Source organism: Aquarana catesbeiana, linkage group LG05 (genome assembly GCF_042186555.1).
Source record: "Aquarana catesbeiana isolate 2022-GZ linkage group LG05, ASM4218655v1, whole genome shotgun sequence".
NCBI lineage: Eukaryota > Metazoa > Chordata > Amphibia > Anura > Ranidae > Aquarana > Aquarana catesbeiana.
The window spans coordinates 575011884-575028615 of record NC_133328.1 but is presented as its reverse complement, the minus strand read 5'-3'; the positions used below and the strand labels follow the sequence as shown (position 1 = coordinate 575028615).

The window sequence follows — 16732 nt, the reverse complement described above, 5'->3', positions numbered from 1 at the left end:
TCGCACGATTCTCCCATCATTGCTTAGAAATTTCCAACATGCCAAATAACTCAAATTCAGTGGCCACACGAAAATCAGCCGTTGCTGCAGCCCACTAATGGTGCGAAATTTGAACAAAAATTCTTAGTTATGATTTTCGAAAGAAAATTCATCTGGAATTCGACCCATGTATGGCCGGCTTAAGTGGCAATTATTACCAAAACAGAGAGAGTGAACCTACATAATGAGAAGGGTGAATCTGCCAGCAGGAACACAGACTCAATAAAAAGCTGACAGGCATTCAAATCCTTCTCCTTCTATCGAAAAAAGACAAAAAAAATTGGAATTACACGCCCCTGTTAAACAGGGGCAGAAAATTTGTGCCTTCGGCATTGGTGGTGGTGCAACAACACTGCAACCCCTCACAGATACTCTAGTTGAGCGCAAGAACGAGCCCTGCTGCAAAATATTACAGCAAAAATTATAATTATACGCCCCTGTTAAACGCAGAAAAATTGGGCCTTAGGCACTAGTGGTAGTGCCCTGAAACAAGAATGGTCTTAGAAGCTATCCACATAAACATTGAGGAGGAATAGGATAGTCACTCAGCATAACAGGATAGTCACTCAGCACAGGCAGTCTTCAAGGTATCTCACATTCATAGAAAAATTAATCTGTTACATCAGCATCAGGTGCTTGGTAGCTGGTGATCCAAGACTGATTCATTTTTATGAAGTTGAGCCGATCAACTGAGTCTGTGGACAGGCACACTCTGTGATCGGTTACAAAGCCTCCAGCAGCACTGAATGCGCGTTCAGAAAGAATGCTGGATGCAGAACAGACCAGTAGCTCAATTGCATATTGTGCAAGCTCTGGCCAGTGATCCATCCTCAAGACCCACTAACCCAGTGGATTTTCGGTTGGAAAGGTCTACAAGTCTGATCTTGCCCCTAGGTATTCCTGCACCATGTAAATCAGATGCTGGCGATGGTTGCTGGAACCGATCAGACCTTGGGGCTGCGGACTAAAGAATTGTCTGAACGCATCGGTCAGACGGCCACCTTCTCCACCACTCCTTCTGTGACTGACCGAAGCCTCAGCAACACGTTGTCCAGAAGGACCAGGAAATTGTAACCTCCCAGGCTCTGGAAATGCTTTGCACAAACCTTTCTGCAAGGCCTCCCGAAGATGTTTCATCCTCTGCTCCCTCTGCGAAGGCTGGATAAGTTCCGCAACCTTACCCTTGTAACGTGGATCAAGAAGGGTTGCCAGCCAGTAATGATCCCTCTACTTGAACCACGAATCCGAGGGTCCTTTCGCAGGCTTTGCAGGATCAGGGAGGCCATACAACAAAGGTTTGCTGAAGCATTTGATCCGGAGTCCTCTGGGTCACTAAGGATAACACAGCCACCTCCTCCCAGCCACGTACAAGTCCATGGGTTTCTGGGGACTGAAAACGACCCCCTGAAGACACAATCCTCCTCCTCCTCCTCTTCCTGTGTGATTGGCGGGCCCGCAGAAATACTGTCAGGATAAAGGGGGCCTTGAGAGGTAAGGAAGTCCTCCTCTTCCTCCCTCTGATCTGCCTCAAGTGCCCTGTCCATTATTCCAGGAAGTGTGTGCTCCAACAAGAAGACAAGAGGGACAGTATCACTGATGCATGCACTGTCACTGCTCACCATCCTCGTGGTCTCTTCAAATGGTGACAGGACAGTACATGCATCCTTGATCAGTAGCCACTGGCGTGGCGAAAAAAAGCCAAGCTCCCCTGACCTTGTCCTGGTGCCATATTCACACAGGTACTCATTGATGGCCCTCCACTGCATGTGCAGCCGCTGCAGCATTGCCAACATTGAGTTCCACCAGGTGGGCATCTCACAAATGAGGTGGTTGCATTCCTTGGGCAAGTTGCATTCCTTTTGAAGGTCAGCCAGCTGAGCACTGGCATTATATGACCGGCGTAAATGCCCACAGACTTTCCTGGCCTGCCTCAGGAGATCCTGTAAGCCCGGGTACCTGCACAAGAACCGCTGCACCACCAAATTTAGGATGTGAGCCAAACAGGGAACATGGGTCAAGTGTTCCTGTCAGAGGGCGGAGAGGAGGTTGGTGCCATTGTCTCAAACCACCATTTCTGCCTGAAGCTGGTGTGGCGTCAACCACCTCTGAGTCTGCCCCTGCAGAGCTGATAGAATCTCTGCCCCAATGTGGCTCCTGTCCCCTAAGCAGACCAACTGAAGCACCGCATGGCATCTTTTTGCGTAGTCCCTTGAACGCCTACGGGGCACCACTGGTTCAGAGGAGAAATCTGCAGAGGAAGAGGCCGTAGAGAAAGAAGAAGAGGAGGGGGTGGAGGAGAGGTGTGGCAGAATTACCACTACTAGCATTTTGGAGGCAAGGTGGAGGAACAAGCTCCAATAATACTGCACCCTGTCCTGCATCCTTCCCAGTTGCCAGCAGACTTACCCTGTGTGCCGTGAAAGAAAGGTAACGTCCCTGTCCATGCCCGCTGGACCATGAGTCTGTGGTAATATGCACCTTACCGCTGACCGCCCTATCCAACGAGGCCAAGTCATTGCCTTCCACATGCCGGTAGAGAACCGAAATGGCCTTCTGTGAAAAGAAATGGAGTTTGGGAACCTGCCACTGAGGTACTGCACATTCCTCAAATTCACGAAAGGGGCAGAGTCTACCAGCTGAAAAGGCAGCAGTTGGAGTGCTAGCAATTTAGCCAAGCTAGCATTCAGCCGCTGAGCTTGTGGATGGCTGGGACCAAATTTCTTTCGACGGTTTAGCAACTGGGGTAGGGAAATTTGCCTACTACAATCGGATGTTGGTGTAGCGATACCAGATTGCCCGCAAGTACTTGGTACACCTAATTTTACACCTTCATTCCTCTCAGTGCAGGTTTCTGAGAGGACTGAAGGTATGGTGGGGTTGGAGATCTCAGCTGATGAGGAGCAAGGAGAGGTCCGCCTTGTTCTTTGGTGTGGGTCTTTTAAGTACTGTTGCCAACAGTCTGCATGGGAGGTCGTCATATGTCTGGTCAAGCATGTGGTGCCCATGCAGCTGCTGTTTTGGCCACGCTTGATACGCTTCAGACATATGTTGCAAACAGCAACGGTGCGATCTGCTGCACACATATCAAAAAAGGCCCACACCAAAGAACTGTTCAAAATACGTGGGGAGTCAGCAGCGCCCTGCACATGTGGAGCTCTGTGGTGTGATGCAGTCGGGTGGCTGCCCTTAAGCTGGCCCCTTGAGGGCATCCTGCCTCATTGGAGATGTGCCTCTCCACCTCCTCTCTTCTATCAGGCACCCATGTAGAGTCAGTGACCTCCTCATCCCCTCCCTCCTCATCACTGGAGCAAACCTGGCAGTATGCTGCAGCTGGGGGAACATGACTGCCAGTTTCTTGTCCTTCTTGAGCACCCCCTCTCTCTGGGCTCACGTTACTGCCTTCCTCAACCTGGGTACGATCATCGAAGCCTTCAAAACGCTGCGCATCCTCCTGCAGCATGTACCCGACACTGTGGTTGAACAGTTCAGGGAACTCCTCCGTGCATGATGGTGGGGCTAGGGAAGGAGTAACTGATGACATTGAGCCGATGGAATAGGCCGCTTTGGCAGCTGCATTGGCAGGCAAACTGCTCTGAGCCTGGGTGACAGAGGATGAGGATGAGGAGGATGAGGACGGCTTAGTTATTCACTCTACCAACTCTTCTGCATGTTGTGGATCAACACGGCCGGCTGCTGAAAAAAAGGACAAGCGTGCCCCATGTCCACGTGCTGAGGATGCACCGTGTCCACGACCAGCACTGTTGGCTGTAGACACAGAGCCTGCTTGCCCTCTTTTAGTGGCCTGTGAGCATCTGCCTCTCCTTGGTCGCCTTCCAGACATGCTGTAAAATTTTATTTAAACAGGTAAACCGCGCTACAAGTGAGTCCAGTGAAAATAAAACAATTAAGTCCAGAAAAATACAGTAAATTCTTCTATGCGATGAGGTGAAGAAATTGGAGGATAACTATGTGGTGAACTGCTTACTAGAACGTAAGTCAAGTCAGGCAGATGGCTCAAAACCCAGCCCGGGCCTTTAGGAGCACTTCACAGTGGGCAGAATCTGTCGCGCTCATACGGCAGAACGGATCCACATAGGGTTTAATCAAATAAAAAAACCATAGCGTGATACTGACAAAAACATATTGCATCAAAAAAGAAGGGGGGGGGGTGTGTTCACACAAATAATCATAAAATCATAAATGCACCCTGAATGAGTAGCCAATACAGGGACGCAAAAAGAAAGTGTCATGCAGCATGCAATAAATGGTGTCCTTAGGATCTGATACAAAACACCAAATATATCTGTTTACCAGAAAATCAGGTTGAACCAGCAGACCAAAAGTTAAACAGCAAAGAGAACACCCGGTGCACAGACACAAGAGGCCGCTTACCAGATGGTAAACTGGTGAGAATATAAACAGTAGTAGGCTTGAAGCCTCTGTGTAACCCAGAGTGTAGACTTGAATAGACCTATAGGGGTTCCTGCTCACCAGAAGGACGACCAGAAATAGCCCAAATCGAAGCACTGGCGGAGTCACCGCGATCCCGTCCTGGCAGGCTCTTCATAGGCTCGGATAGGTGTATATGTTCAAGGAGGAGAAGCAGCCAATAGTGTAATAACGTACGACTCTAATTTATTAAAAAAGCAAGCACTTACATTTAAAAAACGAATAACAGCGATGCCGGCCGGCACTCAGACAGCTCCCGTCCACTACAGAGCAAGCGTGGTGATGTCAGCACGTCCCTCCCAGACGCGTTTCGTCACAGGTTGACGTTCTCAATGGGTTCCCCATTGAGAACGTCAACCTGTGACGAAACGCGTCTGGGAGGGACGTGCTGACGTCACCACGCTTGCTCTGTAGTGGACGGGAGCTGTCTGAATGCCGGCCGGCATCGCTGTTATTCGTTTTTTAAATGTAAGTGCTTGCTTTTTTAATAAATTAGAGTCGTACGTTATTACACTATTGGCTGCTTCTCCTCCTTGAACATATACACCTATCCGAGCCTATGAAGAGCCTGCCAGGACGGGATCATGGTGACTCCGCCAGTGCTTCGATTTGGGCTATTTCTGGTCGTCCTTCTGGTGAGCAGGAACCCCTATAGGTCTATTCAAGTCTACACTCTGGGTTACACAGAGGCTTCAAGCCTACTACTGTTTATATTCTCACCAGTTTACCATCTGGTAAGCGGCCTCTTGTGTCTGTGCACCGGGTGTTCTCTTTGCTGTTTAACTTTTGGTCTGCTGGTTCAACCTGATTTTCTGGTAAACAGATATATTTGGTGTTTTGTATCAGATCCTAAGGACACCATTTATTGCATGCTGCATGACACTTTCTTTTTGCGTCCCTGTATTGGCTACTCATTTAGGGTGCATTTATGATTTTATGATTATTTGTGTGAACACACCCCCCCCCTTCTTTTTTGATGCAATATGTTTTTGTCAGTATCACGCTATGGTTTTTTTATTTGATTAAACCCTATGTGGATCCGTTCTGCCGTATGAGCGCGACAGATTCTGCCCACTGTGAAGTGCTCCTAAAGGCCCGGGCTGGGTTTTAAGCCATCTGCCTGACTTGGCTTACGTTCTGGTAAGCAGTTCACCACATAGTTATCCTCCAATTTCTTCACCTCATCGCATAGAAGAATTTACTGTATTTTTCTGGACTTAATTGTTTTATTTTCACTGGACTCACTTGTAGCGCGGTTTACCTGTTTATGTATTTTGTTGGTGGGCCCCACTTATAACCGCAGCTTATTGAATTTTATTTATGATACTTGCATAAGGTGTCACCTCACTCCTATTCACAATTTTTTGCACCGTTATTTCTATATATTTTTCTTAATTTTTTATTTTATTTATCCAAGCGCAATTTTGTTTGTTTTTATTGTAAAATTTTATTAGCAAAACACCGCCTGAAGATTACTAGAAAAATTACACCAGGAACGGCCTGCAGTCAGGTATAGGCTTGGCTAGACTAGAATGCAGTGGATATATATATGTAGGAGACTGTATATAAATTTTATGCACTGCAGATCACTGAATCACCTGCCTGCCTGCCTGCCTGCCTGCCTGAAGGTGTATTTGAAAACATACACCAGGAACGGCCTGCAGTCAAATCTAAGATTGGCTAGACTAGAATGCAGTGGATATATATATGTAGGAGACTGTATATATATTTTATGCACCGCAGATCACTGAATCACCTGCCTGCCTGAAAGTGTATTTGAAAACGTACACCAGGAACGGCCTGCAGTCAGATATAGGCTTGGTTAGACTAGAATGCAGTGAATATATATTTTATGCACTGCAGATCACTGAATCCCCTGCCTGCCTGCCTAAAGTATATTAGAAACAGTACACCAGGCGTGGATATATATATATATATATATATATATATATATATACTAGACTGAGTGTGTGTGTGTGTATGTATGTGTATATATATATGAAATACACTGCAGCTAACTGAGTCACCTGCCTGCCAGAAGTATAGTAGAAACAGTACACCACCAGGAACGGACCGCAGTGAGATCTAGCTAAACTGTATGCAGTATATATATCTATATATATAGATATATATATCTATATATATATATATTAGACTGACTGTATACATTTATATGAAATACACTGCAGCTAACTAAATCACCTGCCTGCTAGAAGTATAGTAGAAACAGTACACCAGGAATGGACCGCAGTGAGATCTAGCTAAACTGTATGCAGTGGATGGATATATATATATATATATATATATATATATATATATATATATATATATATATGAAATACACTGCAGCTAACTGAATAATCTGCCTGCCTGCCCAATCTAAATGACACTCTCCGTACACGCCGGCAACAACACACTACACGAGGCCGACGTGCAGTCAGCCTTATATAGTGTGGGCGTGGACTTAGTCCCCCTGAGCCGTGATTTGCAAAAGGCACCCTGCCTTTGGCCAATTATGGCTCTCTTAGCTGAGGGCGCTGTGATTGGCCAAAGCATTCAGGTCATGGTACATGCTCTGGCCAATCATACAGCAAAGCACTGCGCTCACACAGTGCATTATGGGCCTTTACGCGCCGCTCAAATTTGTCTCGAACGGCCCATAATGTTCGGTTTTCGACGAACGGGCGAACAGCCAATGTTCGAGTCGAACTCATGTTGGACCCGATCAGAAAGCTCATCCCTACTTACATGTTATGACACCCTTACTTCTGGGTGTGATCTCCTCTAGTGATGTGAGTTCCACTTTGCACTTGCTGGTGCTATGTCTTCTTTTTCTTCAAGGTCCACCATCTTTTTGATTCACCCATTGGGCAGACAGGCTGCGTGCTGGAGTTATATTATCTTGGCACTTGGCTCCATTCCCAGCCTCCGTAAAGTGCATGTACATTGTACTGCTCATGCGCAACAGTCAGTGTACAGATTTAAATTCATTTTCTAGCATATAAGTTAAAGATTTTTTTTTTTTTTTTGGTAGAAGACACTTCTAAATTATTTCCTACTAATAGACCCTACCTGCTGCAAATTTATTATTGTAAGGGCCAGTTCACACCACATGCAGCTCAGTGCGTTTTTTTTTTTTTTTTGCATCAAAAACGCATGGAAAGGAGATTATATGGTTTTCAATGGCATAGTTCACACCAGTGCTTGCATTTCCAGTGCGTTCCAGTTCCAGAAAAAAAGTAGAACATGCTGCATTTTTCCTGCACTGGACTGTACTAGAACACTATAAAATGCATCAAAAATGCACTGGAACACACCTAAACGCGCTGACACACACATGTCCTTATTTAACCGCTTCAGCCCCGGAAGATTTTACCCCCTTCCTGACCAGAGCACTTTTTGCGATTCGGCACTGCGTTGCTTTAACTGATAATTGCACGGTCGTGCGACGTTCCAACCAAACAAAGTTGATGTCCTTTTTTTTCCACAAATAGAGCTTTCTTTTGGTGGTATTTAATCACCTCTGCGGTGAACAAAAAAAGAGCAAAAATTTTGAAAAAAAACGCAATATTTTTAACTTTTTTCTATAATAAATATCCCCCAAAAATATATAAAAAAACAATTGTTTTCCTCAGTTTAGGCCGATATGTATTCTTCTACATATTTTTGGTAAAAAAAAATTGCAATAAGCGTATATTGGTTTGCTCAAAAGTTATAGCGTCTACAAAATAGGGGATAGTTTTATGGCATTTTTATTTTATTCTTTTTTTTTTACTAGTAATGGTGGCGATCTGCGATTTTTATCGGGACTGCGACATTATGGCGGACACATCGGACAATTTTGACACATTTTTGGGACGCCAATTGGCAAATGCATTGATTTTTGTAAAAATGTCACTGGCAGGGAAGGGGTTAACACTAGGGGGCGATCAAGGTGTTAATTGTGTTCCCTAGGAGGTGATTCTAACTGAAGGGGGGAGGGGACTGTGTAGGGGGAGATAACAGATCGCTGTTCATACTCTGTATGAACAGACGATCAGTCTCTTCTCCCCTCAGAGAACCGGAAACTGTGTGTTTACACACACAGATCCCGGTTCTCCTTGTGTGAGTGTTAATTTTGGCAGCAAATTTCGATTCAATTGTAGTCTTTGGCTTAGGACTAAAATGGCATTTTAGTTTTAGTCCCATTTTAGTCTTCTGCAATTGCTTTAGTTTTAGTCGTATTTAGTCGACTAAATCTCCAGTACATTTTAGTCATCTAAAATCTAATAGGTGTATTTAAATTGTAATGTATTAGTTAACATTTCTCTACAATTTCCAAACTCATTATATACTGCTGGATGAAAAATCTAATATGTGCTTACTGAAACCAAAAAACTCTCCAAACATGAATTCTCATGGTCAGGCCGCCTGGCAGCCTTTAAAATGATGGTATTGCCACGGTTGCTCTACATATTTCGCACGCTTCCTATACCACTTTCATCTACCTACCTGAAATCTCTCCAATCCATCCTAAGCCAATTTGTTTGGCAAGGGAAAAAATCTAGATGTAGTCACACGAAACTTATTAAACACAGATCCGCGGGGGGGAATGGGATACATAGACATCAAAGACTACTACAATGCCACCATTCTATCACAAATGAAAGAATGGATGAATACCTCACCCAAAACTCTCTGGAGTGATATAGAAAATCACAAGACACCGGGCACAAACCTCGCCAACTGGTTATTTAGTACCTCTACACATAATCCTCACATTTTCCACTACTCACCCACTGTCCAAGCCTCAGTTAAAGCGTGGCATACACTACACAATACCATATGGTCATATATACTGACGAAACCAATACACATCCCTTTAAACACCTTAAAGCTTCTTACTCCTGACTTAACACTCCCATCCTGGATTACTGACCGGGTAACATACACACAAGAACTTCGCGATCTAACAACCTGCAAATCCTTCTCACAAATCGGCAAAGACCTCAATACACCCTCCAAAGACTTCCTCACCTACTTCAGATTACAAAACTGCTTGAAGGCACACACATCTCTAGAAGGAAAACTACCCTTGAAACTATGGAACTACTTCTTTACAGAACACTCTAATGCCTCGTACACATGAGCGGACTTTGCAGCAGACTTGGTCCGACGGTCTTTCCGACGGACTTTCCGGCGGACTACCTGAACGGACGGACTTGCCTACACACGACCGGACTTTCCGGCAGGCTAAGTCCGCCCGTCTTTCCGACGGACTTTCGCCGGAGTTACGGCGGACTTTCAGAATGAACGAACTTGCCCACACACGGACAAGTCCATTCATTTTGAACGTGACTCAAGTACGACGGGACTAGAAAAGGAAGTCAATCTCGCCGCTTTTATCAGCGAGATTGACACCTTGACACCCACCCCAAAGCACATTGTCCCAATGTTGATGAGGACAACGGCCTCTTCCCGAAAACACTGGCCGTTGGTTGTCGGGGTCTGCGGGTGGGGGGCTTATTGGAATCCGGGAGCCCCCTATAATAAGAGGGCCCCCAGATCCTGGCCCTCCACCCTATGTGAATGATTATGGGGTACATGGTACCCCTACCCATTTACCTAGGGAAAAAGTGTCAATAACAAAACACACTACACAGGTTTTTAAAATAATTTATTAAACAGCTCTGGGGGGGTCTTCCTCCGGCTTCGGGGGTCTTCTTCCGGCTTCGGGGGTCCATCCGGTTCCTCTTCTCCCAGCGTCCGGTTGGTTCTTCTCCGCTCTCTCTGGCCTCTTCTCCCGGTGTTCCAGTTCTTCTGCCGGCTCCACCGTTGTCTTCATGCCGCTCTTTTGCCAGCGGAGGTCTGGACTTCTGGGCTTCTTGTCTTCTTGGCTTCTTCCCTCTTCTCTTCTCCAGATGTTGACACGACGGTCTCTCTGGCTGGACTGCTCTCTGAGCACTCCGATGTGACTTATATAGGCAGAGACCCCGCCCCCTTATGCCGGGTGATGTTGACCACGCCCCCTAAAACGTCACAGTCCCAGCATGCCCAGGGACTGTGACGGCATAAGGGGGCGGGGTCTCCGCCTATATAAGTCACAGCGGAGCGCTCAGAGAGCAGTCCAGTCGGAGAGATCGTCGTGTCAACATCTGGAGAAGAGAAGAGGGAAGAAGACAAGAAGCCCAGAAGTCCGGACCTCCGCTGGCAAAAGAGCGGCATACTCATTCACATAGGGTGGGGGGCTGGGATCTGGGGGCCCTCTTATTATAGGGGGCTCCCGGATTCTGATAAGCCCCCTGCCCGCAGACCCCGACAACCAATGGCCAGGGTTGTCGGGAAGAGGCCCTTGTTCTCATCAACATGGGGACAAGGTGTTTTGGGGTGGGGGGGCCCCGCAGGGCGCATGGTCGGACATTGATCGGACATTCCGACAACAAAATCCATGGATTTTTTCCGACGGATGTTGGCTCAAACTTGTCTTGTATACACACGGTCACACAAAGTTGTTGGAAAATCCGGTCGTTCTGAACGCGATGACGTAAAACACGTACGTCGGGACTATAAACGGGGCAGTGGCCAATAGCTTTCGTCTCTTAATTTATTCTGAGCATGCGTGGCACTTTGTGCGTCGGATTTGTGTACAGACGATCGCAATTTAACCGATCGGATTTTGTTGTCAGAAAATTTTATATCCTGCTCTCAAACTTTGTGTGTTGGGAATTCCGACGGAAAAAGTCAGATGGAGCCCACACACGATCAGAATTTCCAACAACACAATCCGATCGCACTTTTTCCGTCAGGAAAATCCGACCGTGTGTACAGGGCATTAGTCTTTTGACTAAAATGCCATTTTAGTGGTATTTTAGTCATCTCAGTTATTTTAGTTTTAGTCATATTTTAGTCGACTAAAATAATATTCATTTAGTCTAATAAAATGTTTTAGTCGACGAAATTAACACTGGTGTGTCAGCCGCGATCGCGGGAGCCCGGCGGTGATCGTGACTGCCGGGCACTCGCATCGGCTCCGGGGGTGAGCAATGGGCTTCGCCCAGCCGTGCCTTTCTGTCGCAGTACAACTGCGGCGGCTGGTCAGGAAGTGGTTAAGGGGGCAAATCCTTCCGCGGCTGAAGTGGTTAACACACCCTTTACATGAATAATTGCAAGTAGTATAAGTAACTGAATTTGTTTTGGTTTTAGCCATTTGAAGCCCCTGTCTCTGGTGTAGTGCTGATAGAAGGAGAGAGCAGAGTAGCAGTCCAGTCCAACTGGGGCTGGAGAGGAGATCTGTAAGCATTACATAAGCAGGCAGAATCCAGGTCTCCTCCCCTGCCAGACAGGGCTGTGTGGTGTGGCAGAGCTGTGTGAATCTCAGGACTGGGTGGATAGGAATACATAACTTTTGCTATATAACCCCCCCCCTCTATGTATTTCATCCGTGTACCTAGTTATTATCCTGAAGCTCAGCATTAAGGGCATCTTTTAGTGTAATCTGTCTTAAATTCTGATAAATGAAATTTCATTTCTAATATAGACTGTACTGTATAAAGACATCACTTCAAACCAATATTCTCTAACCGTAAATGAGATTTCTGCACGCTGGCTGTGCTTATACTTGTTTTCTTAGTTTGTATTTCAAACCTAACGTAAGTTTTCATAGCTCACAATAAACAGAGAACATAAAATTTAATTGTGATCATTTTTCACAATCCTGCAAGCACATTTTACATAGATTAATTTAAAATTGCGTCTGCGTTTCCTTTTTTTTTTTTTTTCTTCGTCTTGCGTTTGTTCTCATTTATTTAGACTTCCCAAGTACATTATGGAGTAATTTTAAGTCCCGCTGAGCTCTCTTCGCTATAAATATTTATGAAGCTACTAAATCTTACAGCGTCTTTTACTATTAAACTGTCTGCAGCATTGTTTTCACTTGTTATTTTAGTCTCATTTCTTTATTTATTTACTTATTTGTTTCTTCGCTAGGTTCTTAAATCAAGCAATGCAGCTTTACAATGCAACGGAGGTGGTGCCAATTAACTTTGTTTTTTTCACAACCAGCGCTATACTTGCAGGTATGGATCGATGAGCTAATGTTGATGAAGACTAGGAAAGAAATGGTTACTTTTTTTTCTTTTTTTTCTGCCAAAATTGTATTACATATCTGAAATCAGCCTGAGGGTACACATTTATTGCAGGTGGTATTGTTTTAGATCTTTGCTTAACAGTTTGTACAATTTGTATAATGTTATCTGCAGTAAAATTCCTTTTTTTTTCATTTTTTCATTTTTTATGTTCATTGCTTACTCAGAACACATATTTTCAGATTTTCTGGAAAGTTTTCTTTTCAAAGTATTTTTTAGCCCATATTTTAACTACTTTCCTACAGGCCAATTCGGACATTTCTCTTCTACATGAAAAAAAACCATATTTTTTTTCCTAGAAAATTTCTTAGAACCCCCAAACCTTATGCATTTTGCAATTTTTTATGTCACATAGTATTTGCACAGTTTTTTTTTTAAAAAGCCAACTTAAAAAAAAAATACACTTTAATAAATTTTAGTTTACACATGGCTTCCAGTTTCTTAGACCATAGAGATCACCTGGGACATTCTGGTTCTCAGTAATCTCTATGGTAAGCCGGCTGAACCACCACCTTTAGTCCCGGGCTCCCCGGTGGAATGGGAGAGCCCAGAAAAGCGGCTGGAGGCTACCAGAATTGCTTTAACATTAAACAGCATTGCCGGCAGATAAAAAGCACCTACTGCGTTTCCCCGAAAATAAGACCTACCATGTATTTTCAGGGAAGAGCTGCAATATAAGCCCTCCCCTGAAAATAAGCCCTAGTGTAGAGTGCTGGAATCCACTCCATTGCAGTAGTGTATAGTGTAGACCAGGGATATGCAATTAGCGGACCTCCAGCTGTTGCAAAACTACAAGTCCCATCATTCCTCTGCCTCTGGGTGTCATGCTTGTGGCTCTCAGAGTCTTGCTATGCCTCATGGGACTTGTAGTTCTGCAACAGCTGGAGGTCCGCTAATTTGCATATCCCTGGTGTAGACTGTGTGTGTCTGTGTGATCCAAAGTACCTTCGGAATACTGCTGCTCTGCAATCAGCTGATCTCCTGCTCCTCTCCTCCTCTCCTCCCAGCTGTCAGCGGGGGATTTCGGTCCCCCTCACTCTGCAGAGCTCCGGCAGGTCACGGGTGCTATAAGAAGGTATGTGGCACTAAACTATTAGCATTGTGTGATACTGTAACGGAGTGGATTCCAGTATTATACAAGCACTTTTACACAGGGGATTCCTGACAGGCAGGGAGGGAGAGAGACAGCACATACCCTGTTTCCCCGAAAATAAGACCTAGCGTGATTGTCAGTGATGGCTGCAATATAAGCCCTACCCCCCAAATAAGCCCTACCCTGTTTCCCCGAAAATAAGCCCTACCCTGAAAATAAGACCTACAAGGACTTCAACTAGGGCTTATTTGGGGGGTAGGGCTTATATTGCAGCCATCACCGACAATCACACTAGGTCTTATTTTTGGGGAAACAGGGTAGCATGATAAGACCTACCCTAAAAATAAGCCCTACTGTGTCTTTTGTTGCCAAAATTAATATAAGACCCGGGCTTATTTTCGGTGAAACACGGTATGAACGAGAAGTGGTCAAAGGGAATGGATTGTATTTTTGTAGGTAGTTCATAACACAAAATACAATTTTTGCATATTAATTTTTTAATGTGACAGTGTGACCAGTGTTTAAAAGGAACTGAACTCTGTAAGCTGTACCCCCCCCAAAAAAAGGCAGGCATACGGCAAAGGACCAGTCACTAGTATTGCCTGTGGTCTCCCTGCCGCTGATCTCTCCTTATTAGTGACTTAAAAGGTAACTCTACTGCCGTAGAAAAAAAAATTGGTGATTATATATATATATATATATATACACACACACACAATTGCTATAGAAGCCATATTGTAATTTAATATTAATAAAAATGACCTTTCCTTTTCAATACGCTGTTGCTATAATTTTCTATAAATGCAATATGGCAACCTGGAGGCTTTCTGTATACAGCTGGTGTATAGAATGCCTTCAGAAATGTCATTTTTTGAGTGAAGAAGTCTGCACTAAGGTACAGGTTAGGTTTTAGTTATCCTCTGCAGTCTGCAACAAAAATGTTGTTTTTGGCGAGATACTCCCTAAGGGTTAAACACTCCTAAGGCTGGGTTTACACTGGTGCGACACGACACTTGTCCTACTTTGGATCCGACTTTGCCCTGCGACTTAGAGTCAGAGACGCGTCCGACTTCAGTGAACGGTGATCCGACTTGGATCCCCGCCAATACCAGGCACTGTGTTTAGTATGAATCTTGAGGGGGAACTCAATGGCAAATGTTAAATAAAAAACTGGCATGGGTTCCCCCTCCAAGAGCAGACCAGTACCTTCAGTCTGATATGGATTTTAACTGAAACCTCCTACGCCGAAATAACGGCGTGGGGGTCCCCCCAAAATCCATACCAGGCCCTTATCCGAGCCCGGCCAGTCAGGAAAGGGGGTGGGGATGAGGGAGCGCCCCCCCTCCTGAACCGTACCAGGCCGCATGCCCTCAACATGGGTGGGGTGGGTGCTTTGAGGCAGGGGGGGCCCTGCGGCCCCCCCACCCCAAAGCACCTTGTCCCCATGTTGATGAGGACAAGGGCCTCTTCCCGACAACCCTGGCCATTGGTTGTCTGGGTCTGCGGGCGGGGGACTTATCGGAATCCAGGAGCCCCACCCTATATGAATGAGTATGGGGTACATCGTACCCCTACCCATTCACCTGGGGAAAAAAAGTGTCAATAAAAAAAACACACTAAACCAGTTTTTAAAGTCATTTTTTAGGCAGCTCCGGGGTCTCTTCCAACTTGGGGGGTCTCTTCCGACTTCTCTGCTCTCCCAAGCCTCCTCTCCCGCTCACCGGCCTCTTCTCCCGGTCTCCGGTTCTTCTCCCACTCTCCGGTGTCTTCTGCCGGGCTCCTCCACTATCTTCTACTCTTTTGCCTGCTCTTTTGCTAACGTTGACCCGGTCTTCTCCGTTGTCTTCTTCTTCCCTCCGGTCTTCTTCCGATGTTGACACGTTGTTCTCTCCCACTGTAATGCCATGTGCGCGGTGCGCAACGACTTATATAGCCATGAGGCGTGGTCACCGGGTGATGTCATCAGGTGACCCCGCGCCTTATGATGTTACCGCCCCAAAACCAAAGGTACATTTTTAGGACACTATTTCAGAACAATTATTATTTCTAAATGCTCCTTATAACATAGCAAATCTTTATTTTTAGGTTGAGAGAATGATTATATGTAGCTCACAGATCTTTTTAAGGATCCATATTTACTTTCATTGTTTTGCCTTTTTTCAATACCATTTTATTTCTATTTATTGATACACTAGAAAGGAACCTAATATGTAAGCCACAACAGAAATATATATTTACTACATCTTCTCAATACATGCTCATTTCCACTTGTTTTATCACTTTAAAATGCGGTTGGTCCTGCCAGAAATCCAGTGAGCTGCAAATATCTGTTTGTGCTGACAACTCTGCTGCACTAAAATTCTGAGCATTGATATCAGCCCTGCTTGAGCGCTCTTTTGCTGAACTATAGAACATGTCACCGATATGTTTTGGAAATAAGGAGTCCACCTTAGAAGAAATGGGCAGGAATTACATTGCTTTGGAGTTCAGTGCAGCATAGGCGCTGTGTTGTCCGCCTAAAACAGGATGATCTAGATCAGTGATGGTGAATCTTGGCACCCCAGATGTTTTGAAACTACATTTCCCATGATGCTCAACTACACTGCAGAGTGCATGAGCATCATGGGAAATGTGGTTCTAAAACATCTGGGGTGCCAAGGTTCGCCATCACTGATCTAGATGATTTCTGGATGATCAACAGGTATTTATTATTTGCAGCATTTTAAAGGGATAAATATGGGATAATGTTTATTTGCCCAGACATACACTTTAGTCCACTAAATATTGTTATTATAAAAAAACATGCCTGCCGAGAATTGGCTACACAAAAGCAATACAAATAATAATCAAAATTTTAAAGAAAAAATAATTAAGATAAACTCCAAATTATATTCATCTTCTTAAAATATTTTTAATTCATGCATTCATTTCTGTCATTGCAGGTGTAATATTTTATCAGGAATTCCAAGATGCAGCAATATTAAATATATTTATGTTTATTTTTGGGTAAGTTTTACATTTATTTCTG

At 44.8% G+C, this 16732-nt stretch overlaps 1 protein-coding gene across 3 annotated transcripts in view; it reads left to right on the top strand.

Moving 5' to 3' along the window:
- Positions 1 to 16732, top strand: part of NIPAL2 (NIPA like domain containing 2) — a 176720-nt gene that overhangs the window by 128223 nt on the left and 31765 nt on the right. For all 3 annotated transcript variants that reach the window (XM_073632028.1, XM_073632027.1, XM_073632029.1), the window contains exons 8-9: positions 12454 to 12542; positions 16647 to 16710. In XM_073632028.1, coding sequence (XP_073488129.1) covers positions 12454 to 12542; positions 16647 to 16710 — 153 coding nt within the window. The remainder of the gene's footprint in view (positions 1 to 12453; positions 12543 to 16646; positions 16711 to 16732) is intronic.